Source organism: Engraulis encrasicolus, chromosome 7 (genome assembly GCF_034702125.1).
Source record: "Engraulis encrasicolus isolate BLACKSEA-1 chromosome 7, IST_EnEncr_1.0, whole genome shotgun sequence".
Taxonomy (NCBI): Eukaryota; Metazoa; Chordata; class Actinopteri; order Clupeiformes; family Engraulidae; genus Engraulis; species Engraulis encrasicolus.
Genome location: NC_085863.1, coordinates 23331629 through 23354362, shown reverse-complemented (window position 1 = coordinate 23354362; position 22734 = coordinate 23331629). Strand labels below are relative to the sequence as shown.

The 22734-nt window shown below is 43.5% G+C and overlaps 3 protein-coding genes across 7 annotated transcripts in view; all 3 read left to right on the top strand.

Moving 5' to 3' along the window:
• Nucleotides 1-155: 155 nt before the first annotated feature.
• Nucleotides 156-9522, top strand: sparta (spartin a). 3 transcript variants are annotated; one of them, XM_063203104.1, is made up of 8 exons: nucleotides 156-230; nucleotides 661-1508; nucleotides 3060-3254; nucleotides 4152-4278; nucleotides 5723-5917; nucleotides 6660-6818; nucleotides 7109-7199; nucleotides 9089-9522. In XM_063203104.1, the coding sequence occupies exons 2-8, from the start codon at nucleotides 687-689 to the stop codon at nucleotides 9276-9278; spliced, it is 1779 nt and encodes a 592-aa protein (XP_063059174.1). In that variant the 5' UTR covers nucleotides 156-230; nucleotides 661-686; the 3' UTR covers nucleotides 9279-9522. The 3 variants fall into 3 exon arrangements, with proteins under 3 accessions (XP_063059174.1, XP_063059173.1, XP_063059175.1); XM_063203103.1 differs by lacking the exon at nucleotides 156-230 and having other exon boundaries at nucleotides 529-1508; XM_063203105.1 differs by lacking the exons at nucleotides 156-230; nucleotides 9089-9522 and adding an exon at nucleotides 7820-8070 and having other exon boundaries at nucleotides 546-1508.
• A 38-nt stretch (nucleotides 9523-9560) lies between these two features.
• Nucleotides 9561-16519, top strand: ccdc169 (coiled-coil domain containing 169). 3 transcript variants are annotated; one of them, XM_063203110.1, is made up of 9 exons: nucleotides 9561-9812; nucleotides 9984-10062; nucleotides 10272-10382; nucleotides 10606-10646; nucleotides 10744-10842; nucleotides 14004-14057; nucleotides 14426-14488; nucleotides 15049-15128; nucleotides 15359-16519. In XM_063203110.1, the coding sequence occupies exons 2-9, from the start codon at nucleotides 9984-9986 to the stop codon at nucleotides 15462-15464; spliced, it is 633 nt and encodes a 210-aa protein (XP_063059180.1). In that variant the 5' UTR covers nucleotides 9561-9812; the 3' UTR covers nucleotides 15465-16519. The 3 variants fall into 3 exon arrangements, with proteins under 3 accessions (XP_063059180.1, XP_063059177.1, XP_063059178.1); XM_063203107.1 differs by having other exon boundaries at nucleotides 9562-9812; nucleotides 9980-10062; XM_063203108.1 differs by lacking the exon at nucleotides 14426-14488 and having other exon boundaries at nucleotides 9569-9812; nucleotides 9980-10062.
• A 637-nt stretch (nucleotides 16520-17156) lies between these two features.
• LOC134452620 (serine/threonine-protein kinase DCLK1-like) overlaps nucleotides 17157-22734 on the top strand; it is an 88584-nt gene continuing 83006 nt past the window's right edge. The window contains exons 1-3 of the mRNA XM_063203102.1: nucleotides 17157-17254; nucleotides 17837-18196; nucleotides 18623-18969. Coding sequence (XP_063059172.1) covers nucleotides 17839-18196; nucleotides 18623-18969 — 705 coding nt within the window. The 5' untranslated portion in view covers nucleotides 17157-17254; nucleotides 17837-17838. The remainder of the gene's footprint in view (nucleotides 17255-17836; nucleotides 18197-18622; nucleotides 18970-22734) is intronic.

Genomic DNA, 22734 nt, shown 5'->3' with positions numbered 1-22734 from the left:
CATTTCACATCACTGATCGGATTTTAAAAACAAGTGTAATGCCCCTCTTTCCAGCTGAACGATTGTCCCTTCTAGGTTACCATAGTTGTACCGTGACCGTGGGTTAAAAAAAAAAAAAAAAAAAAACGCCCGACAGGAGCGTTCTAGTCGTAACTGCAACTTCAGCAACGCCGCTGCGCTGTGTTTGCGTTCACAGAATGCAGCCGGCGATGGACATTTAAATTAATTCGGTAAGAAGTTGGTTTTTGTTTTTAAGTACTTCAGTTTTACGTTTGGAAATAGTGAGCCCTTTTCCCCCCTAGTAAATAACCTATCCAAACTTGGTGGCGTTTATGTGCTACACATAAGGCAAGAATAGCAGAAATATGTTTTGTGTTCACAAAAGTGATAATTTGTACACGGTCACCCAATTCATTTGAAACTTTCGATGAATAGAGAACTAAATATTTGGACCGTCCTGACATGACAACCATGTCATGACGCGCCATATTACGCATCGTTGTGTTTGGGAATGTGGTGCGTATGTTTCCGTCAGACTGGTCAAACCCGTTTCACTGACACGAGCTGAGCCCCTCTTTTGAAGTAATTTAGTGTGCATGCCCTGGTGTTCAATCTCTGTGTGTATATACATTTTCCCCCTGTACTGTTTAAACCCTTCAGTAGGTAGTGTGTGGATCTTCATTGACATGGCCACAGCCGAGGGCAGCCTGGAGGTTATCCAGAGGCACTATGAGAAGGCTTTCGAGTGCCTCAACATGGGACTGTCGGAGGACGAGGCAGGACACAAGGCTACAGCTCTGATGTTCTATAGGCTGGGCCGCCAGCACCTCCTTCAAGGGCTTGAAGTGCCCACCCACGGAGAGGCCGGGAGTGCAGGAGCCGCCTGGGACGCAGCTAGGCAGATGCAGTTGAAGATGAACGAGACTCTGAGCACCATCACCACACGTCTGGCCATACTGGATTCGACACCACCGCAGGGGAATGTCCGGACCCCATCCCAGCACCTCTACCCGAGCTTGCCAGCCGTACAGACAGACTCCACCTCACACAGTTCAGCGATGGCTGCTGCCCGAAACCTGTATCCAACTGTTCCACGGATAGAGCCGCCACTGCTACCAAGACTACACCTGTCAGGTAGCCTGCTGGATGGAGGAGAAGTCCCGTCTTTACCAGTGTCTCCTATGGTGCCACTGGGTGTACCCGGAGATCAGCCCCCGGCCTATACCCCACAGGCCTCGGATGGGCACCTCTCTCTCTCTCACGGGTCAGACAAAGGGGCCGCTGCGGCCCTGGAGGACTGGGAGCTGGTGGAGAAGCCCCAGGAGGAGGAGAGTCAAGTAGTCAACGGGGAGGAGGCCTTCTACCTGCCACAGGGGGTACAGATATTCTTTGTGGCCGCAGACGGGCAGGTCAGCGCGCCGTCATACCCAAGCTTTTTGCGCATCATCGCTTGTACCAGCACCCAGCATGGGAGCCAGCCTCTACGTCATCCCCCTGCCTACCTACAGGTAAAGACATTAGTCGTGTTTTTTTTATTTAAATGGATCTGAAATGACTGAGCACAATATGCGTTGAATGGCAGTATGAATTCTCAGCCTAGCATCAGTTGCACCACATTTTGGCCATGACATGTACTGTATGTGCGTCACAACATTTTTGTGACAACCTTTTTCAGCCATGCTGCTCACTCCTATGTTTACTCTTCTGAGTTGTGTCCACATTTTATGTGTTGGCACTTGAACCATGATCTCGTGATGAGTGGGGACACTCAGAATGCCATTGTTCACTGTTCTCCCATCTGACTTTCAGTTAAGGGCTCTGGCATGGCCAGGAGACTCCAGAGAGGCTGAGCCAGTGCTGCGATTAAATTAGTAAATGAGAGGCCCACGCCTGGACATTAGGCTGACAGCTTCTCCCACCCTTAACATCCATCTACACAGTGTAGCAGAGAGGCACGTGTGAAACCATATTGGGCTGTTCAAGGACATTGCAGAACATATGGGAGGCGGTCTCTCTGGTCTATGGAGTTTTAAAATGGACACGAAACACTAGACAAAGTTGAAAACAAACGACTGTTATGAATTCTGTGAGGTCCCCAAATGAGCTATAAAAGTGATTTCGTATTATTTTACAATTATAGTTGCTTGACATCCTCTCTCACTGAGCTGGTGCAGTGGCAATTGGTATTCAAAAGGCCTTATTAGTGACATTTGAACATGGTAATTTCCAGAAACGACACTGGAATGAGGAAACATTCATTCCAAGTCACTCAACCTGTACAAACCACAGACTAGCAATGTTTTTAAGCGTCCTTAAGAGCGAGAATATCTTGTCCTCACAGAGCACATAACCCTGGTGGATATGCTATTCTTTGTTAGTTGATGGTTGGCTTTAGTTAGAAGCTGCTGTGTTGTGTAGCATAACAATCACAGCCATGGGGATCAGACCAGGGGATCTGACCATGTTGGCAGGTTGCTCTCTGCATTGTTGGCACAACCCCTCATTTTGAAACCCTGCTCTCCACAGCAGCCAGCCACAGTCCGACCAGCCGCCTGATCCTGGATTGTGTGTGACTCCGGTGTGCACACACACACACACACACACACACGTGTCCAGAGTCCAGCCGTCTTTGTCCTATTGTAGTCCGGGCCCAGGAACAATGAAATGGCTTCCATTTGCTGCACTGCTGATCTGTGACAAAGCAGGCAACAAGCAGCAAGTCCTCATCCATGCATGCCTATGATTTAGGCAGTTAAAGAGTCTGCAATGTTGTGGGTGTCGCTGACACACCATATCATATCCATATGATCTCATTTCAGGTTTTATTTACAATTTTTTACAATAAACTCCTTTAAATGATTAAATGTCCGCAACACATGCTGCTTACATATTGATGGTTATCAGTCAGCTCTAGCACAAAAAACAGGTACCCTCTCCTTCCCACATACAGCCATACCACATAGTCATAATTGTGTTGTCCATGTGCGTTTTTTGTGTGTGAGACAAGTCTCTTGAGTTTATATAGGAACGCATTGTTGTTGTTGTTTTGGTGCTGACAGATCTCCAGCTGGCTCTACCCGCTGTACCCCGACCTGCCCGTCCTGCTGAGTAACACGGGCGTGTTCACATTCCCCGACACCACCGCCAGCACGCCAGGGTCCTACGTAGGTGTGGTGCTGTCCTCCCAGCTGCCCTCTGGTGATCGAGCTCGCTTCCAGCAGTACCTGTCGCGGCTCACCCTGCTCAGAGTTCAGGTACTGGAGATAATAATAATAATAATTATAATAATGATGATTTTAAATAATAACTTTGGTTTGATATTGTGCTTTTCATAAAACTCAAGGTCGCTTTACAAAAAGGGGGATGGTTTGGGGGTTAAAGGCCATGGGCCTTGCTAAATAGATGGGATTTGAGGTGCTACAGAAGTGAGAATGCTATTTTTAAGCCTAATCCCCATGTTCTTTTTCTAAAAGGAATGTAAGCATTAACAAGTGTGCCCTGGCTGGTGTTGATATAACTGCTCATGAGCTGTTTTGCTGTTGGAGTAATTTGTGTTTCTTGCAGATTAGTCTCTGTTTCAAAATATTGAGGCTATTGTTGGCTTTTTTCTCATTATTATGCCATTTTTACTACTACTGGATAATTTTTAATTTATTTGTTTTTAAATTCATTTCTTGGTCGTGTAAGACTGGTCTAATCAATTACAAGAATTAATAAATCAAACCAGTGGACCAGTGCTCCTATTTCAATATTGCTATTCCCAGAGTCACTAATTTGCCATTCACAAGTAAGTCTGAAATCCTTTCAATCGAGTCCGAGTAAAGTCACAAGACACATTGTCGTCCGCATTGTTCACAAAAAGTAGTAGGCCTATTGGTAGGCAACTGGTTGAGGGCAAATCATTTAATTTTCTTTTTTTATTATTATTTATTGTTTTTCACTTACACATGCAGAAAATGGAATATATGTAGACATGACTAGTCATTGCTAGCTAAAACTGTCAAGTCTTGAGTCAATAGCGTACAAGTCAAGTCACAAATCATTCCTAATATTGCCAAGTCATTTGTGACTCAAGTCTAACTCAAGTCATAAGTCAACATCTCCACAAGTTCACACTGGCTATTCCTAATGCCCATGGCACCCCTTTGCAGGCGACGGATGAGGACACTTCTGCAGAGGCCATAGATCTGGGGGAGAAGATCCCCATTGGTGGACCTGGAGCGGATGGGAGGAACCTACCAGAGTGGAGTGACCGGTTGGCCCAGAACATTCTTGCAGGTTGGTTCCTGACATAAGTTTGCAGAACTAATTCCACGGCAGTAAATATATTTACAGGTAGGAGTTTGTTATACAAATGCTGTGAATCAATCAAATCTGAAACGTTTTATCATCACAATCCACTGCTGAGAACGTTGAGGAGGTTTGTGATAATTAATAACTAGTAGATTTTGTTTTGGGTGGTGTAGTTACCTTCTTTAATTTAACTTAAAGGTGCACTGTGTAATAGTTTTAGTTGTTACAAACGTTGCCTTTTCCATGAATACTTACCACCATCATCAAATTCCAAAGTGTTCATTACGACTGGGGAAATTTCACTTCTCATACATGAAAGGGGGATCTTCTTAATTGTCTGCCATTATGAATTTCCAGAAATTTACATTTTAGCAGCAGAACTTAACCGTACTTTAGTCATACTAAGTAAATACTGTATTGCTTCATTATTTAGTAAATACTAATGAAAAGATCACATTTGGCTATAGACTGTGTAGTTTCAATGAGCAGCATAGTTGCAATACCTACTCTGGCCACAATACTACACAGTCCACCTTTAAATCCTTGCGTATACAAATACCATTTTCATGCCTCATATAACATTGTTATTTTTAGACAACTGTTTTGTTTACATTTTGTGCCTCAATTCACAGATTTGCCCACTAGGAGGCAGACTTGTCTTTGTTTATAAAGAAGAAAATCTCAGCTCCTGTTGTGCTACTGCCTGTGTGTTCTGTATCCTTATCCATCCTCCCGTCCTCTCCTTTTGCTTGTGTCCTCATTCTTCACTGTCGCCCTCCCTCTGTGGAGAAAACAAATTTACCCCTCTGTCAGCTACGCAGAGCAACTTTTTTGGGGGGCTTTTCCCAATTCAGCATCCCATGTGCAAATGAGAAAATACTAACGCTAGCGTTAGTTCTGGCTAGGCCATGGTAGTCCAGAGCTTGCCGCTTATTTGTCTCAGGTGTTCTAGATCAGCTAATCAACTCTCTTTGCTCCTCATTGGTCAGTTTCAAATTTGGCGCCTTTTAAAAGTTCTCTGCTTTGTTCCCAACTCCTGGCTGCTCGCTTTTTCGCAACCCACCGCCTCCCCAGCACCACCTTGTCGTGTATGACATGGCATGGGCTACTCCTTGTCATGTTGCCTGCTCTGTTTATGTTGGAATGATTTGCTCTCCTAATCTTAAATTGGGTGAGCTTTCCCTATGCTGCCGCCATCCCCTGAATCTGAATTCCGTGTTGCTCATGGAAACCAGGGGACTCCTCTGAACAGAGCCATACCGCCAAATATAATTCATAACTATTCAATAAACAATTGCATTGAGAATTTCTTGTCTTGTGTTTCTTGACTGTAATGGTCCCTCCTGACAGAAATGACCTTTTGAATTGAATTGTGTTTTTGCAAGATAAGCGAATAAAACCTGTATGTGTCCCTTGTGCTGGCCTGCAGGGGCGTCGTGGCTAGGCCGAGGGCTGGTGAAAGGTGGCAGTGCTGCCGGGAGGGCGATCCACAAGGGAGCGTCGTCGCTGCGAGGCCACATCACGCCTCAGGAGACGCCCGCCGAGGTCAGCCCCCGCGTCAGCAAGGGCCTGAACGTCGCCAGGGAGGCCAGCGGAGGGGCCGTCAAAGTCAGCCAATTTATCGGTGAGAGCTCCAGGCTCCTCTTCTTGCCTGCCACTTCGCCTGCCCTGCTCCCTCGAGTGTCGCATGCAGGACAGAAAATTGGCTATTTCTCACCCCCTGAGAAAGACTGGGAAATGTGAGGAATAATGTAGGGGGAATGGGACCTGTCTCTACTGTCCATGTAGCAGACTCTATTTTTGTTTCACTTTTGCTTTAATCCCTCCCTTGTTGGTCACATGCAGGACAGAAAATAGACTTTCTCACCACTTGAGAGAAATACGGAAAAATATAAGGAGGGATAATGTAGGGGAATGGGAAATGTCTCTACTACCCACGGAGCAGGGTTTATGTTTGTTTCACTGATTAATGTAAAATTTTCATTTGAATGATGAATTGGCATTTTCCAGTTGTATGAATTACTAACTGCAGTGAGTAAATTAGCTGTTATTCTGCTGGTTTTTCTCTCCTTTGTATGTCACATGTAGGACAGAAAATCGACTCGCATTCCCTAACAGGGAGGGAAAAAACAGTGAAGAATAATGATGGGGGAAGGGTAAACTTGGGTTATTGATGAATGCGAGAATCAAACTTCTATGAATGAATTACTAACAGCTGTGAGTTAATGGGGTCCTGTTTATTTTTCCACCGTGAATGACATTGCCACGGTGGCTGTTTCAAGGTGAATTGGCAGTTGGTTATTATATGAATGAATTGATAATATAACGGAATTAAGTGATTTGAGCTCCTATTATTTCTTCTTCAGTGGATGGCATAGCCACGGTGGCTGATCGGGTGGGTAAGGAGTTGGCACCACACATAAAGAAGCACGGCAGTAAACTCATCCCAGAGTCACTCAAGAGGAACAAGGATGGTCAGTCAAACATGGACGGAGCACTGATGGTTGCTTCAAGTAGCATACAAGGTAGTATGGGTTGTTCTTTGTACTGTTGATATGCTTATACTGTGCATGTAGCAATGTAATTGCTATGTAATTTAGCAATGCTATGTCATTTAGCAATGTAATTGCTTTTTATTTTGTTTACATTATTTTTCCAACGTCTGAATGAGGCGGGACTGTTTTGATTGTTTTAAGGCTGTTTTCTATAGACATGGGCATTGTTTTTCAATTACATTTAGCATGGCTGTTTTTTTTTCCTGCAGTCCTTTTTACCAGATGTTGTGGTGTTTTTTTTTCAATTTTATTCCCTCAAGGGCTATCAACGGTGTGGACGAGTATGGAGACAGCTGCTAAATGCATAGGCAAAAGCCTAGCTACAGAGACGGTCTCAACAGTAAGGCACAAGTAAGTATGTTGTCTGTCTGTCTGTCTGTCTGGTTGCAGGCAGCATAGCAAAAGCAATGTACTAACTACATTATTGGCCTACATCTCAATTCATTCCCCCAGTCATTTCTTTTGGTCTCTGGCCCTGCCCCTTGGATCTCAGTTCTGGCACCTCCTGGTAATGAAACAATGAGGAATGCCTGTTGTCAAACAGTTCAAGTCTTCTACTGAGGCTTTCTCCCCATTCCAAGATATTCAGTAAAAACATGTCGAATTTGGAGCACTGTGGCCCCCCACATATGGGCTTGCATGCCTATGGGGATCGAGGTTCAGTCATGTCTCCCACTCTCTTCCTGTCATAGTCTTGACGGTCCTATTAGCAATAAAGACACAAAAAGCACTTATTGAATGGAGACATCATTGATGACCTCGAGACTGAAGACACAAGGCTAGAGGGCTGAGGAAATGACTGGAGGAACAAATTGAGTGTCACCCTTGGGTGTCCTTTCATGGTGGTGGTATCTTTGATGCTGGTGGTTTGCCACTTTCTTGTTTCTTGCTATACTGTTGCTTGGTGCTGTGCGGGAGGATTTCTGTCTTTACTGTGTTTTGTCTCTCTGTCTGCTCTGTTCTCTTTTCAGATATAGAGGTCTAGACCGCATCTGGGATCGCCCTAGGAACATGTAAACCAATTGGCCCCATATTTATTATTATTGCACTTGACTTTGTAGAATTGTGAAGACATTTTGACTGAATATTGATGGCAGTTTTACTAATGCCGACTTTCTTCTTCAGTGCCTTATATGGGGAAAAGGGGATTTCGTGGTGTTTCTTCATCTGCAATAAGATTTTTTTTTGTCTTACATTTACTAATAAAATGCAAGAATCTGGAACTGGACTACAATCTTTGTTTGGTGTTTTATTTCTTTTTTCGCTCTGTTCAAATAGGCCTACCAAAGCCCCCTCTGATAACTCCATAACTAAAAAGGGAAAGAAATCTGGTGCCACACGAGGACTCTGATGAAGACGCATGTCGAAACGTTAGTCTCACTGCACTAAAAAATAAATTACAGAAAATAGACATCCGTGTGGCACCAGATTTCTTTCCCTTTTTGCTTATGTTTTAGTCCTGCTCTGGTTGCACCGGATTGTTAATTTAGAAGCGCGGAGTGCGTATCTCCTTTGTTTTATAACTCCATAACTAACTTTGGTTAGTGACTGAACCATCCTATTACAGCAATCTTCTCCAGATTAAATATGCATATAAATGTCATTCTTGCTGTTAACGCTATGGTATCACCTTGGGTGCTTTTCTATTGGATAGGCCTATGCTTTAACTTTATGATGCTGGGGAAAAGATGGAGACCATAGGTCTGAGATGTAGAGTAGAACGTAAATAGATATTGAAAGGTACAGTAGCCTAGTGATTAGAGATGCACCGGATCCTGATTTTTAGGATCCTGCCGGACACCGGATCCACTGCTTAAGATCCTGGCGGATCCGGATAGTCTGAAAAACCCTATTATCCTGCCGAAACCAGATCTTGGATCCTGTACATCTCTACTAGTGATGCAGCGATGCCTTACCATTGCTGTTTGCAAGAAGTTGACTATATTTTATTTCCATTTCATAATACCAAGACTGTATTGTGCAAAGATTTCTAAAAAATATATATAGGCTATATTCCAACACCCATAGAGAGACCACAATGAGTATTTGCTGAATGTAGCAAAATGTGTATTGGATTAGCATATTACACATACTGTACCTTTTAAAAAGGAGACACATTTAAGGGCTGTTTAGTTCAAGTGCCCTCCTTGTCTATTAGAGCTTCTCTTACTCGACACCCGACTTTTGCATAATGCATGTGTGTGGAGACTGCTCCTCTTAACTTTCGCTGTTTGTAAAAGGTATGGGGACGAGGCAGGGCAGGCAGCAGATACAACTGTCAAGTCTGTCACCAACATCGGCATGACTGCCTACAACATTGACAACATGGGCCTGAAGGCAGTGCTGAAAACGACAGGGAAGCAGACGGCAAAGGAAATGGTGAAGAAGGAGGAGGAGGAAGGTGCTGATGAAACAAAAGAAAAAGAATGAGGCGATACAATGTCTAGATGTCTACACACTTACTCAGCATTGATTATCTGTGGGGACTTGGGAATACTGCTATGTATTTATATTAAATGTATTGCAGTGTATTTTTTAAAATTCCTGGCAATATGTGCCAGATCTAACAGAGGGAAATGCTGGTCATATTTGGGTCATGTTTTGTAATATTCTTTTACAACTTTTAGCCTACTTCATTTGTTTTATGAATATATGTGCATCTGTGGGGTCTGTGCATTCGTTTACCTAAATAAACGGTTTAGAATTATGACCGAGTACTGAGTTTGTTGTTATTATGTTGCTGATGGTGGTCACACATGCAACAAAGTAACCTTCAGTGGGCACGCGCCAAGCGCTTGGTCCCAGAATCAAAAGCTCGCGCGCAGGAAGAGGCTTTCCCGGATATGAATGTTGCCAGTGGAGACAGACGCACAATCAAACCGCACTTGAAATGGAAGAAACAGATTTGGGAAAGTTTGGTCTGGCCCGCTTGCAAGCAGAACTCGACCAAGAGATGGAAATGAAGTAAGTAGCCTAAACAGGACCGTGTTGACCACAACGTGTTTTAACAATTCACAAAAGTTATGACAGCTGTGGACAGGAGTTTGTTTGTTGGAGGTCTGTCACAAAACATCCACAGCATGCGTTGTGTATAGGTTTACTGTAGCTATATCTTCCCTCTTTCTCTGGAGAGAGATGCTGGAGGAATCTGTGTCGGACCTTAGGAACACCATGGCCGATTTGGAGGACAGACTTCATAGCGTAGAGGGTGAAGGTGAGTAGTTCCCTATTGCATCAAAAGGGAACGCTTACCGCACACTTGCTGGCCATTGTGCGTTTTATCTCAAGTTAATGAATGATTTCCTCTGAATGTTGGTGCAGAAACTAGCCTCCTTTTATAGTTAAAATAGTATACGACTAGAGCGCAAATAATCCTAATATCACATAAGATGAACACAAGTCTTATCTACAATGTTTACATAGGGAACGAATGGAGGACCAGGTATGAGACTCAGTTGGATCTGAACGGCCAGCTAGAGCGGCAAATTGCATTCGTTCACGGCAGACTTGAGGACCTCCGCGGCAACCCGATGGGTATGAATTGAAACCACTGGAAAAGCACGCTCTCTTGTGCTGCAGCAGTAGGCCATGCCCTTATTACATGCATTATTAGACGCGGACGCGCACGCGCATTAATGCAAATGAATATACACATTATGCAAAAGTGCAAAACCACGAGATACAACCTACACAAATGTCAGTGTACAGTGTTTTGTTGCTAAAGTTTAATCACTTAAATTATGTGTTTCTATTATAGACAGACTTGCTTCAATTAGATCTTACGATGGCATGTCAGAGGTACAGTATGTTTCAATAAACCTGAGCTCAATAAACCATCTCACAAACACTCACACGCACACACCTATTTGCTAGATTGTTTTTTCATCTTTCTCAGGATTCTTTGAAGCACCAACTGAAACTTCTCACTACTGAGAAATCTAACCTGCACAGTCAACTTCTGAATCTGCATACGAGGATCCAGCAAGAGGGAAAGGTGTGTGTCCATAGCAGGTTTTATTGTTTAAAGGATAGTTCCGGCGTAAAATGAAAGTTTCACCATCGCTTTCCCATGCCACATAATGTATCTAATGATGAGCCATTCCGGGCAATGCCGCGCCGTTATGGAGTTAGCTTATTTTAAGCTTTTTGGTGAAAAACGCAGCCAACGCATCACGGCGGGGCCAATTATGAACCTATTCTTTTCTGATGTTTCCCCGCTATAAACAACTTCAAAAACGCTACACACTTCATCACAAAGGTCTCGTCAATCAAACCGAGGCACAGAGAATGTCATCGAACCACACAATCTTTCACTGGCCAGTGTTTTCAGAGGTGTCTCACTGTTGCAACTCTCTGACCCGGATGCAGGCTACTCAATCAGGTGGCTAGGTAGGCTAAACATGGTCCGCGGTTCGCACCGGCTACGACCGTAAAATGAAAAGCTGGAACCCCGACCGTTTTCACCGACTGCCACTGTCTAAACCAGCCATATTACGGGAATGGCTAATAGCATTAGAAGTGGACGAAACTGTCATAAAAACCCGGAGGGATCGCTACTACCGTGTGTGGAGGGAGCATTTCGAGGATGATGGATGATGGCTACAAGAAGAGTAAGGGAGATGGAACACCTAAACGAAACCGTCTAAAGAGGAATGCTGTGTCAAAAAGGCGCATGGCTGGAGGTATGTTTGAAGAGAGAGAAACATGTGTAAATGTGTCTGGCTCATGAATCTTGACTGTCTGTGAATCTGTGAAACTGGTTGCAACACCGCGCGTCTTTGCCAGCAAGCACTCTGTTTTGGGAAGGCATAGCCTACAGGTACAGTAAATGTAGCCCACTACAGGAGATAAATACACTGTCAAAACAAACTAGCGCGGGATGGCAAGTGAAATTGTGAAATTGTGCGACCTGAGGCATTCGATGTGGTTGATGTCAAGAGTAGTTTCAGTGAAGTAGACTCTAATGACCAGGGCGCGCGAGGTCAGATGGACCATTACGCAACGGAGGAGGGCTGGAGGTGTCGTACTAGAAGTACTCTTACAGATGTAAGTACACCACCAGTGGTGTGTTATTACAAAGCTGAATCCATGTTATATTATACCGTGTTGCAATTACTTTGTAAGAGTAGTCTGCCTACCTGTACTCTCCATGCAACTCTTCAAATCTGCTGCCTGCACACACGGTAGTAGCGATCCCTCCGGGTTTTTACGCCAGTTTCGTCCACTTCTAATGCTATTAGCCATTCCCGTAATATGGCTGGTTTAGACAGTGGCAGTCGGTGAAAACGGTCGGGGTTCCAGCTTTTCATTTTACGGTCGCAGCCGGTGCGAACCGCGGACCATGTTTAGCCTACCTAGCCACCTGATTGAGTAGCCTGCATCCGGGTCAGAGAGTTGCAACAGTGAGACACCTCTGAAAACACTGGCCAGTGAAAGATTGTGTGGTCCGATGACATTCTCTGTGCCTCGGTTTGATTGACGAGACCTTTGTGATGAAGTGTGTAGCGTTTTTGAAGTTGTTTATAGCGGGGAAACATCAGAAAAGAATAGGTTTAGAATTGGCCCCGCCGTGATGCGTTGGCTGCGTTTTTCACCAAAAAGCTTAAAATTAGCTAACTCCATAACGGCGCGGCATTGCCCGGAATGGCTCATCATTAGATACATTATGTGGCATGGGAAAGCGATGGCGAAACTTTCATTTTACGCCGGAACTATCCTTTAACACCTCAGCACAGAGCTTCTGTCATAACCTTATTATCACCAAAATGGTAATGACCAAGTCTTAATCGGTTACTGAAGACTATGCATTTTCATAGGAATGTTGTCATGATGTAGTTGAGTCTTTTGAACAAAGAGGGGCAGCCATGGCCTAATCATGGTTAGGACAATGGTTTTAAGATCAGAGGATTGCAGGTTCGAATCCCACCCCACCTCTACACCTACTGTACATCCATGGCTGAAGTGTCCCTTAAGCAAGGCACCTAACCCCATTGCTCAAGGGACTGTAACCAACACCCTGTTAAGGACTGTAAGACTATTTGGATAAAAGCGTCACCAACGTGTAATGTACTGTTAAATAATGCCTGTTGGGGCCCATCTCCAGCAAGAGGTCAATTCAAGGTCATGCAGAACAAGAAGAAATGAAAGGCGCTCTCATTTACGAAAAAGTGCAAAAGTCTTTATTGTATTGACTTGGCTATATTAAACCTTATTAACACACTCCAGTGTGTGTCGACAGCCATGCCTTCTTCTGGGATATGAATATTAAGCCATAAAATAACCTTAAAATAATGTTTCCAAGCAGTCTGAAAAGCACTTTTGAATATTCTTGCCACGCAGTAAAATACAGTGTTAATTCAACACTTAAAGGGTACGCTTGGAGGAAATACACTCTTGAAGATATTGTATTGACTCTCTAAGTGATGAATTAATTCTGCAAAACTTACTGAGTGCGCTCTCCCTTGCATGGAACGACACTCCCTTGCATGGAACAGCACGTTTGGAAGAGTAGATAGTGTGAGAGACTATTCAATTTCCAACCTGTATGAAACTACAGTACTTGCTATTAATTTACTTCTCTTTCGCGGAAAATACTGCCAACTCTTGGTGCATTTTATCTCTAAATCATGTTTTGCCATGCCCTGAAGAAGGCAATACTATATATTGGCCAAAAAACACATTGGTATGTTTTCGTTGACAAAGAATAAACAATATTGGGTCAAACCTTGGATCTTTCTCACTCTTCAATAATTCAGCCTCCTTCAGAGTACCAAGACAAGAATTTACTCCCACGCAGCTCTCCTAAATCCAAAGTTTTTTCCCCCATCTGACACTCAATTATTTAATACAGCTTTAATGAATTTTGAATGATTGTTAAATCTGCTGACAGCCATTTGCACGCTGATGAATGATGCTACTCTTTGCATTTAGACTGGACTTTACATAATTTCATGAGGAGCACATCTTAGGATGTTTGCCAGAGATTAGCTCAGTGGCACTGGCTTATACGTAACTCTAGAGTGGATTTACATGCATTTTTTGAATTCTGGCCAAGCTAATCAGCCCTGACATGGAAATTTTTCTCGTTTTTTTTTGTGTGCATCTAGTGTCAATGCTATACTACGTGCCAAATGCAATTTTATGTGTCTCACACAGGCTTACCAGAAAACAAACGAGGAGAGGCGTGCATATATAGCTGAGATTGCAAAGGTTGGTGAAGGTTAATTTGATGAAATGAATTGCTGCCACACAACACTCTCCTGGAAAGAAATAATGTTTGCTTTGCTTTATTCATTGGGTGACACATCAATTGAGCGTTTAATCAATGTAGTTAATGTCCTAAGATTATTTTGTGGCATATTGTTTGGGCTAGGGATTTAGATAATGCCCTCCCAGCTGTTATTTGGGATCTAATGAAATACAAACTCTCAGTGGAAGTGATGCAGATATATCCGGCCATATCCAACTGAAGGTACATCTATGGGTGTTGTCCGTGTTAACCTTGCAGAGAATAACTACATTGTTGTGAATGGCATTATGTTACGAGTGGTAATAGGACTATTGGTAATGTTGTACAGGTCTATAATATAATGAAGAGTAAGGACACTCATATCATGATGACACCATCTGATATCCTCCAGGTATGCTTAACTGTCTAATGCAGGGGTGTCAAACTCATTTTGGTCCGGGGGCCGCATACAACCCATGTGGACCTCAAGCGGGCCGCATTAGTAACATCATCGCAAAAAAAACTTAAAGCAGAGGATTAGTGTTCAGTACTATCACGTTTTAAATGTGTTGAATATGTAGAAAGCAATGCAATACTGATAATCCTATGCAACATTTCCTTGACTTCATCCATTCATTGCCAACCGTCAATGAATTAAATATGGGACCATTCATTTTGGCAGAGGGTCTGGGGGTTTTCCCCCAGAAAATTTTGTATTTCTTAGATGTAATTTCCTGCATTTTCACGCATTCTAACGTCTCGTTTCCAGTTTCAGCTTAATAAGAACCAATACAAATCCAATTATATTTATTATTTAATTACAACCAATACCAATACAATACGAATAAGAAGTATTAACATTTTATCTCTATATATGAGGTCTATATTATATGATGAACCCTCTGGCGGGCCGGATGCGGCCCGTACGTTTGACACCCCTGGTCTAATGTCTTTATATATATGCACTGCTAGGTGTCATCAACTCTGGATTTGGGCAACAGAAAGGCACAGCAACATCTTCCACGAGCAAATGACAGAACTCCACTAAGAAGGTAAAGTAGTTTTACTCAAATATAGAAAAATGTGTGTGGAGGGAAAGCTGTATAAAATGTGTATCACACTGTGTACAAAAAATGTGAATAGCCGTCAAATGAATCCTAGGGGATATTCCAAAAAGGATGGTTTGGTTACTAACCAAGTTGAGATGCAGTAACTTGGACTAAGTTGTAACCTGCTGACGGTGGATCTTCACAGATACTTGTTTGTGTGTTTGTGTTTACAGCAGTAGCCAGGAAAATGTGTCAGACAAGAAAAGTAACCCCAAAGGAAAGACAGGGGGTGCCAGGGAAGCACCAAATGGCAGCCGGTTACCCAGACTCAAACGCTGACTCATGGTTGCCATTGGACACAGGGCCTGATTAAGATAACCTGGGGCCTAGGTTGCTGTGATAACCCCCCGCCCCCCCGCGACCACCACCACCACCAGAACGCACATTTCATGACAAATAGACAGTGTCATGTACAAGCTAGGAATTAAGGATAACATGTCCACTAACTTTTGAGAGAAGTATTAAAACATTTAAACTGACATGACATGACACGTGAATTTTTCAATATCACATTTTATTCTGCTTTTTTTGTTCTTTTTTTTTTTTTTTTTTTTACTTTTGGTCAATCAGGGCTCCTGTGGCAGGTGGGGGGCCCTAGCCTGCAGCCATATCTAGCCTGCACAGTAATCTGGCCCTGGCCATTGGACATCATCTCAAACGCAGGCCTGTTATGAATCAATACTCTTGATCTGTTTGGCCTACATTCTCCCCTAATGGTCAGCTTTATCGACCAATAACCAGTTAAAGGCCCAGTGTTATTAATATCTTGCAAGTGGATGTAACTGCTCGTTAATTCAACGCTGAGTACTCTGCGACCAAATACAATCTAGAAGATGTTAAATTGACTTTCTAAGTGTGTTGACTTAACACTGCATTTTTTATGGTGTATATGGTGTATGTGTAAAAAATGAACTGTTTTCTTGGGTTGACAGCCTCGTGTATTACATATTTATTCACCAAAAATTGATTTACTTCGTAAGACTTTGTATTGATTAGAAACTGTAAAGCAACACATTTTTTAATACACTAATGTTCAATAACAGACAACTGTTGCTTCTAGGCATACACAAAGGGATTTACCAGCATAATAATGCTGCTGTATTAATATGGTATTAATGTGATATTGGTATTATTGTGATATTTTCTGTGCTATGGTCTGATTGGTGAAGAGGGCTGAATAACATTCATGCAAAAGTAAGAATTTAAGACTTCATGTTTGCCACGACATCTTTTTTTGGCATCCATCAATGTGCCTGTGTTGGTATAGAATGTGATTGTAAAAGCTGAAGATGTACATGGCATCATGAAAAAAAAATCTAATAAGCTTAAATTGAAAAGAATTGGTGTGTTCATCACATTACTAGCGCATCAAATGTTTTTTTTTTTTTAATGGAGATGTCAGTCAGTCAGTCTGTCACCAATCCACAATAATAAATTATCATGATGTTCAAGGGCATGGTCTCACCGACATCAGCCTACAGAACACAGGAGCTGCTCAACTCTCCATGCTGCTTCAATGTCCTTTGTGTACAGGCTTGACACGTGACGCAGAGATAAATAAATACCCTGAATAAATAAATAAAAAGAAATATATATGTAGCCTAGATATCTGGCGCCCTTTCCAAATTTAGTTTGTTCCCTTACATGCGATCAATAGTCGATGAAAATAACTTACAGTGCATTTCTAAATGTAAACCAAATGAGATGTGTCAAGGGCTGTGACGTCAGACCACATCTTGCCAGCCTCCCTGTCAGCGAGTAGGTTGGGAGGCGTGAGGGGACAGTGGCAGCTTTGCGGTGGGACGCTGCATTACAATGAGGGACTAGCTATCCGCTGTAAATCACGACCCGACAGCAAGAGGAAAAGAACACTAACTGCAGCGCAGACCCTGCGCACTCTTTTGGTAGCCTATTACCCAGGGTTTTCAGTTACGCTGACTTTTGAGGCAGCGCGCGTAACATAGGCTACATTTGAGGTCGCGTGATCTTCACATCAAGAAGGTGAAATATCCCAAGCCCAAAGGCAGACAAACCAAACTACTGGGCGAAGTGGTTTTCACATTTAAGAGGTAGGTTCCAACAAGTCCAATCATTAGCCTACTTTGCCTTCTTCAATTAAAATTTCATTGTTCAAGTCGTTTTTTGAGGTGTCACTCTAAAACTTGTAAATAGAGTTGTTAGTCAATTATTTTGTTTTCTATTATGTGTAGCATGTTCAACGGCAAACTGTTTCGCTGTATTTTTCATGTGTCTTATGTGGACAAGGTTACCTATTGTCCATTCCTTTAATTGATATTTGATTGATGTCGGACGCAAATAGAAAAGAGCACCACTAAAAGGCGCGTAATAACACGTTTATAAAGCAGTTCAGGTGAGAAGTCCCAGAAAGATCACTGAATTACAGGAACCGTCAGCGCAGTTCCCAGCCCAACAAGTGCAAGTCGTCTCCTCCTGTCCAAGGCTTAAGACGAAACGTCGAAGACCATAAGCCGTCATTAAGTTATTTTTGGATCAAGGTGTGCTATTTGGAATAGCCTACCTGCTTTGCTATGAAGTTGGGCCTGCGTTGGTTTGCATTGAAAAGTATTTAGGTCTAAGTGAAACGGTTTATTAAAAGTAGCCTAGTCATATACTACTGTGTGTTTTTACAGAGATGGAGAGAGAGCATTTTGAAGAGAGGGACCCGGGTCACAGGCACAGCTCTGGTGGCGCACGTAATGGTTTGCCAAGTCCTCCACATAGTGCACACAGCAGCCTGTTCCGGACACGCACGTTGAGGGCTCTGAGTTTGGAGAAGAGGGCAAAGAAGGTTCGATTCTACCGGAATGGCGACCGCTACTTTGATGGCATCGTCTGCGCAGTGTCTGTTGACAAATTTGGATCCTTTGGTGCCCTGCTGGCTGACCTGACCCGTTCCCTCTCTGACAACGTTAACTTGCCACTGGGTGTTCGCACCATCTACACAATTGATGGCTCGAAAAAGATATCGACTCTGGAACAGCTTGTGGAAGGTAGGCTATGTGGTTGAGATGTTGATGATTGTTAGTATGACGTTGCTGTTAGTGATTTACGACATTGACTTGTAGTCACCTTGGACTGAGCATTTTGACACTGTAGGAAATGTCCACCACCCACGGTTTTGTTTTGGGTGTAGTATTGCTTTGGATTAATTACTACTATGCTATAGGCCTGTTACTGCTACTGAATTATAACAAATCAAAGTGAGTCAGTCTGTCTATGCACAGATGTCTTTCTCATAGAGGAAGGTTTAAGATCCTTCAAAGTCTATGGAAGTCATTGAACAGCTTATGAAGCCCAAGGACCCATCAAAGTTCACATTTTAACATTGCCTGGACAGTTGAGTGTTTTAAGTGTTGAACATGTGACATGTGCACAGGTTCCAGACATCATTATCCTTTCTCCTTTTCCATTTGCAGGAGAGAGCTACGTCTGTGCATCCATCGAATCCTACAAAAAGATAGACTACACTAAGAATGTCAACCCGAACTGGTCCGTGAATGTGAAGGCCTTGACCAACAGCAAAGCGCCGTCGTCCCTGGCAAGCACAAAACCAGGATTCAACGAGGCGAAGCTACACAAGGACTTCATCCGGCCCAAGCTGGTCACCATCGTCCGCAACGGCATGAAGCCTCGCAAGGCTGTGCGCATACTGCTCAACAAGAAGACGGCGCACTCGTTCGAGCAGGTTCTCAACGACATCACGGCTGCCATCAAGCTAGACTCTGGCATCGTCAAGAGGATCTACACTCTGGATGGCCATCAGGTAGGCCTACTGGATTTTGGTTGTTATCCTGACCTTGGCATCAGGCTAAGCAGGTAGCTGCTGCAACCGCAGGTGATCAAGAGTTAGAGCACTCGAATATTTTGATTGATATTCTGATTACACTGTATTTGAAGTGTCATTCGCTGATGATTTAACCATTGCACAACACATGGCCATAAAAAAGTTTCAATCGGCAGTGTTGTCCAGTGAGACTGTACATTGCTCAGTCTCCGAAACGGAACCTTCCTAAATTATAGCTATCAATTAAAACCAGAGGAGACCTGAATTCAGAAAGAAAGGATATGCAATGGACTGACTGACTGGATGGTTGGCACCAGCTATTGTATCTCTGAAATCGACCTAGCTGCAGGTTGGCAGTGGACTGTTGAAGCCTGTCTGTGGCACCCAGCAGGGTGCCTAAGCTTTAGTCTGGCACACCTCCAACAAACAGGAAGTTCTCAGGCAGATCTCTAGGATGCCACAGTGTACGTTTGGACAGAGCCCCAGACACAGCCAATCAGACCACTGATGCTGCTGATGACGTACCGTGTGCGTAACCTTCACGTTTACTTGGCTTGGGAAGACTGCAGCTAGACAGGCAAGGAGAACAGGCAGTTTGGCCAGGCCAACTTCAGTGTCAAGTGAAAGTTCAGTGTCATGTCACAGGCCGTTTGGACAGGCCAAGGCTGAATTGTAGGTCGTTGGCACACCAGGACCAGCCAGAACAACTAGGATTAGGTCTGTGGATGGACCTAATGGGACAGTGTAGAATGAGGACAAATGAAGAATGCTCCACAACACCACCACTTGTCTCATTTCTCAGTTATATTCCCGGTTTGTATTGTGAAGGCATCAATGACTACATAGTGTGTCTAGTGGAGTCTTGCCATTGCACAGGAAGGTGTGCTCTGTCTGAACCTTGTAGGCAGGTACAGTAGGGGATAAAGGAGGGAGGAATGTATGAATGGTGCCTGAGAGCTCGCCCACTCCTCTAGAGCATCTGCTGGCACTTCAGCATCGCCGCTGGAAATAGAAAGACCCTCCTTTATATTCCTCCCACATCTCTGCTGCCTTCGCTCACGACACACGCTCACGCATGTAGTGCATGCGCGCACGCACACACACACACACACACACACACACACACACACACACACACACACACACACACACACACACACACACACACACACAGATGCACACAACTACACCCTCACAAATTTTCTCTCTCTTGCACGCTGTCTCTTGCTGACTCTCTCTTTGAATCTCTGTATCTCTCTCTCTCTCTCTCTCTCTCTCTCTCACACACACACACACACACACACACACACACACACACACACACACACACACACACACACAGCCAGACACATCACACATCACGCTCTACCAACACTCTGGAGACAGGTAACGAGAAAGACAGACGGCATCTGTCTCAAATTCATCAAAGACTAATTGAACTTGCAAGAGATCTTATTTGGTCTATTCTGATGTCTGGCTCCACTGATCTCAGCACAGACATCTTTGACAGTGCTTTCAACACTCTGTGACATTCATTGGTGTTCTGTCAGAATCTTCCAGAGTGAGAGTAAGATCCAGACGTAAGTTAGATGGTATTTCATATTATTTTAAAAGGGCATGCAGAACAAGCTTGATATTATCGGTGATATTGTAAAAGATTATACGTACACTCCATTCCTTCACTCACCTTGGATAACTTTGTTTATATTATGGAAATGTCTGCTCCGCTTTTCCGTGTGTCAGTGTAGTGAAACACGGCCTGCATAATGTGTCTTTCTAAGCACTCAAGGACACTGTTTTGCAATGATAATGGGTCTATGGGTCTTGAAAGAGATTTTGCTGCCCTGCCCAATGTTGTTATCAAAGCTTGCCTGCAGCCTTGACAGTGGTAGCCTAGTATTTTTTTTCTTTTTCTTGCAATGAACAAAGACGAAAATCTGAAGCTCATTTGTGTGTGTGTTTGTTATTCTTGCGACAACTGAGCAACATGATTGCCTCTGGTAAGATGTCAAAATAACTTTTAGCCGAGTGTTGTCGCAGATGTATCATTGCCCCCTCCTTTTTCATACTACTACTACCACCACTACTACTACTACTGGTGCTACTACTACTGCCACTACGATTACTACTACTACTACTACTACTACTACTACTACTACTACTAATAATAATAATAATAATAATACATTTTATTTAAAAGCACCTTTCAAGATACCCAAGGTCACTGTACAATAAAAGACCACATACTGTACACAATGGAAAAATGGGGCTAGCACGTTTGGCCACACTCTCCCCTCAAAAGAGCAGGCTAAGAGCATTATGGGTAGTTCAGTTCTATTTTTAGCGCAGGTGATTGATCAGGCCTGGAAGGGAAGGGAGCAGCGTGAAGCACGACAGATGGGCAGGGCTTACTGTAGGACCCTCTACTCTCCTCTGCTCTCCCCTTGCCGATGTCAGAGCAGAGCATGCTGTATGATTATGCAATTATGAGAGAGAGAGAGAGAGAGATAGAGAGACGGAGAGACGGAGAGAGAGAGATAGGGCAAGAGAGACAGATAGAACATAGTGAGAGAGGGAGAAGGGAAAGAGAGATAGGCAAATATAAGGGAGAGATGGGGAAACAAAGAAAGAAATAGAAGGAGAGGGAGAGAAAGACACATATGGGGAAAGAGAGACACATATGTAAAATAGGGAGCTAGTCTGTACAACAATGTATTGTGCAGAATATGAAACAAAGGAGAAGACATACAGAGATGAAGAGGTAGATAGAGAGAATGGAGAACATGCAGGGAAGATGGAGGTGGAGGGAGAGGAGAAAAAGTGGGATTAAGAGGGAGAGAAAAGGGGAAATAACATATGTTTGGGAATGAGGGAGGATATCTGTATGGGAATGTATAGTGTCCATGGGTGAAAAATGCAACAGAGAAAAAATGAGCACATGAAGAAAAAAAAGACTGAAGTATTAAACGGGTGAGGGGCATATGGTTATAAAAGAAGGAAAGGATATACATATGTACATGAGACTTGGATTGTTTGAGGGGAAAGCAGAAGAAGCATGTCTGAAAGTCTGTTGTGAAACCACATGTCATTTATCACTGTGGGGGGAGGGGAAGGACAGCCAGACAGACAAACAGAGATTAAAGGGACTAGATGCATGCCGTGCTGTGGTGGTGGCACTGCTGCAGTCATTCCTCTCCACTGAGTCTTTCAACTACATTTTGCATTTGCCAACTCAAATCCATATACGCTTTTTAATCCAGCTCTCTAAGGCGATTCCTTCTGCAAGACTTAAAAAAATAAGGAAAAATGGCTTTGTCAAATCATATTACATGGTGTGCACAGCCTAATCCTTATAGGAGGGCTAGTTACTACCATATTCCCTCTTATCTGGATAATACAGTACGTAAGATTTCTTAGCCGAGTTGTGGTAATGAACCGGAGCTAGTCTGCAAATGAGCTGCAATTTACCCCACCTCCCGCCCTGCATTAGGCTGTCGGATTAAGCCGGCGTCCAAAGGTTGGCAGGGGTAAAGGAGGGATGTAATTTACGTGACTGATACTACCTACATGCCTTTTTACTCTACTATGCCTGCCTAGCCAGCTGATGGCTAACAGAGCGCTGCAATCACGGACTAATAGGGCTGTGCTGAATGGAGGTAATGTAAAACAAGCCTCCAGCTGAGCAGAGTGGAAATTGTCAATCAGAGAGAGAGAAAGAGAGAGAGAGAGAGAGAGAGAGAGAGA

Excerpts from the sequence above, each read along its gene's own strand:
- sparta (XM_063203103.1), top strand. The coding sequence starts at position 597 with ATGCCCTGGTGTTCAATCTCTGTGTGTATATACATTTTCCCCCTGTAC. Across the intron at positions 1,509-3,059 it reads ATCCCCCTGCCTACCTACAG|ATCTCCAGCTGGCTCTACCC; the intron begins GTAAAGACATTA and ends TGGTGCTGACAG. Across the intron at positions 5,918-6,659 it reads CAAAGTCAGCCAATTTATCG|TGGATGGCATAGCCACGGTG; the intron begins GTGAGAGCTCCA and ends TTTCTTCTTCAG.
- ccdc169 (XM_063203107.1), top strand. The coding sequence starts at position 9,739 with ATGGAAGAAACAGATTTGGGAAAGTTTGGTCTGGCCCGCTTGCAAGCA. Across the intron at positions 10,063-10,271 it reads TCATAGCGTAGAGGGTGAAG|GGAACGAATGGAGGACCAGG; the intron begins GTGAGTAGTTCC and ends ATGTTTACATAG. Across the intron at positions 10,843-14,003 it reads GGATCCAGCAAGAGGGAAAG|GCTTACCAGAAAACAAACGA; the intron begins GTGTGTGTCCAT and ends TGTCTCACACAG.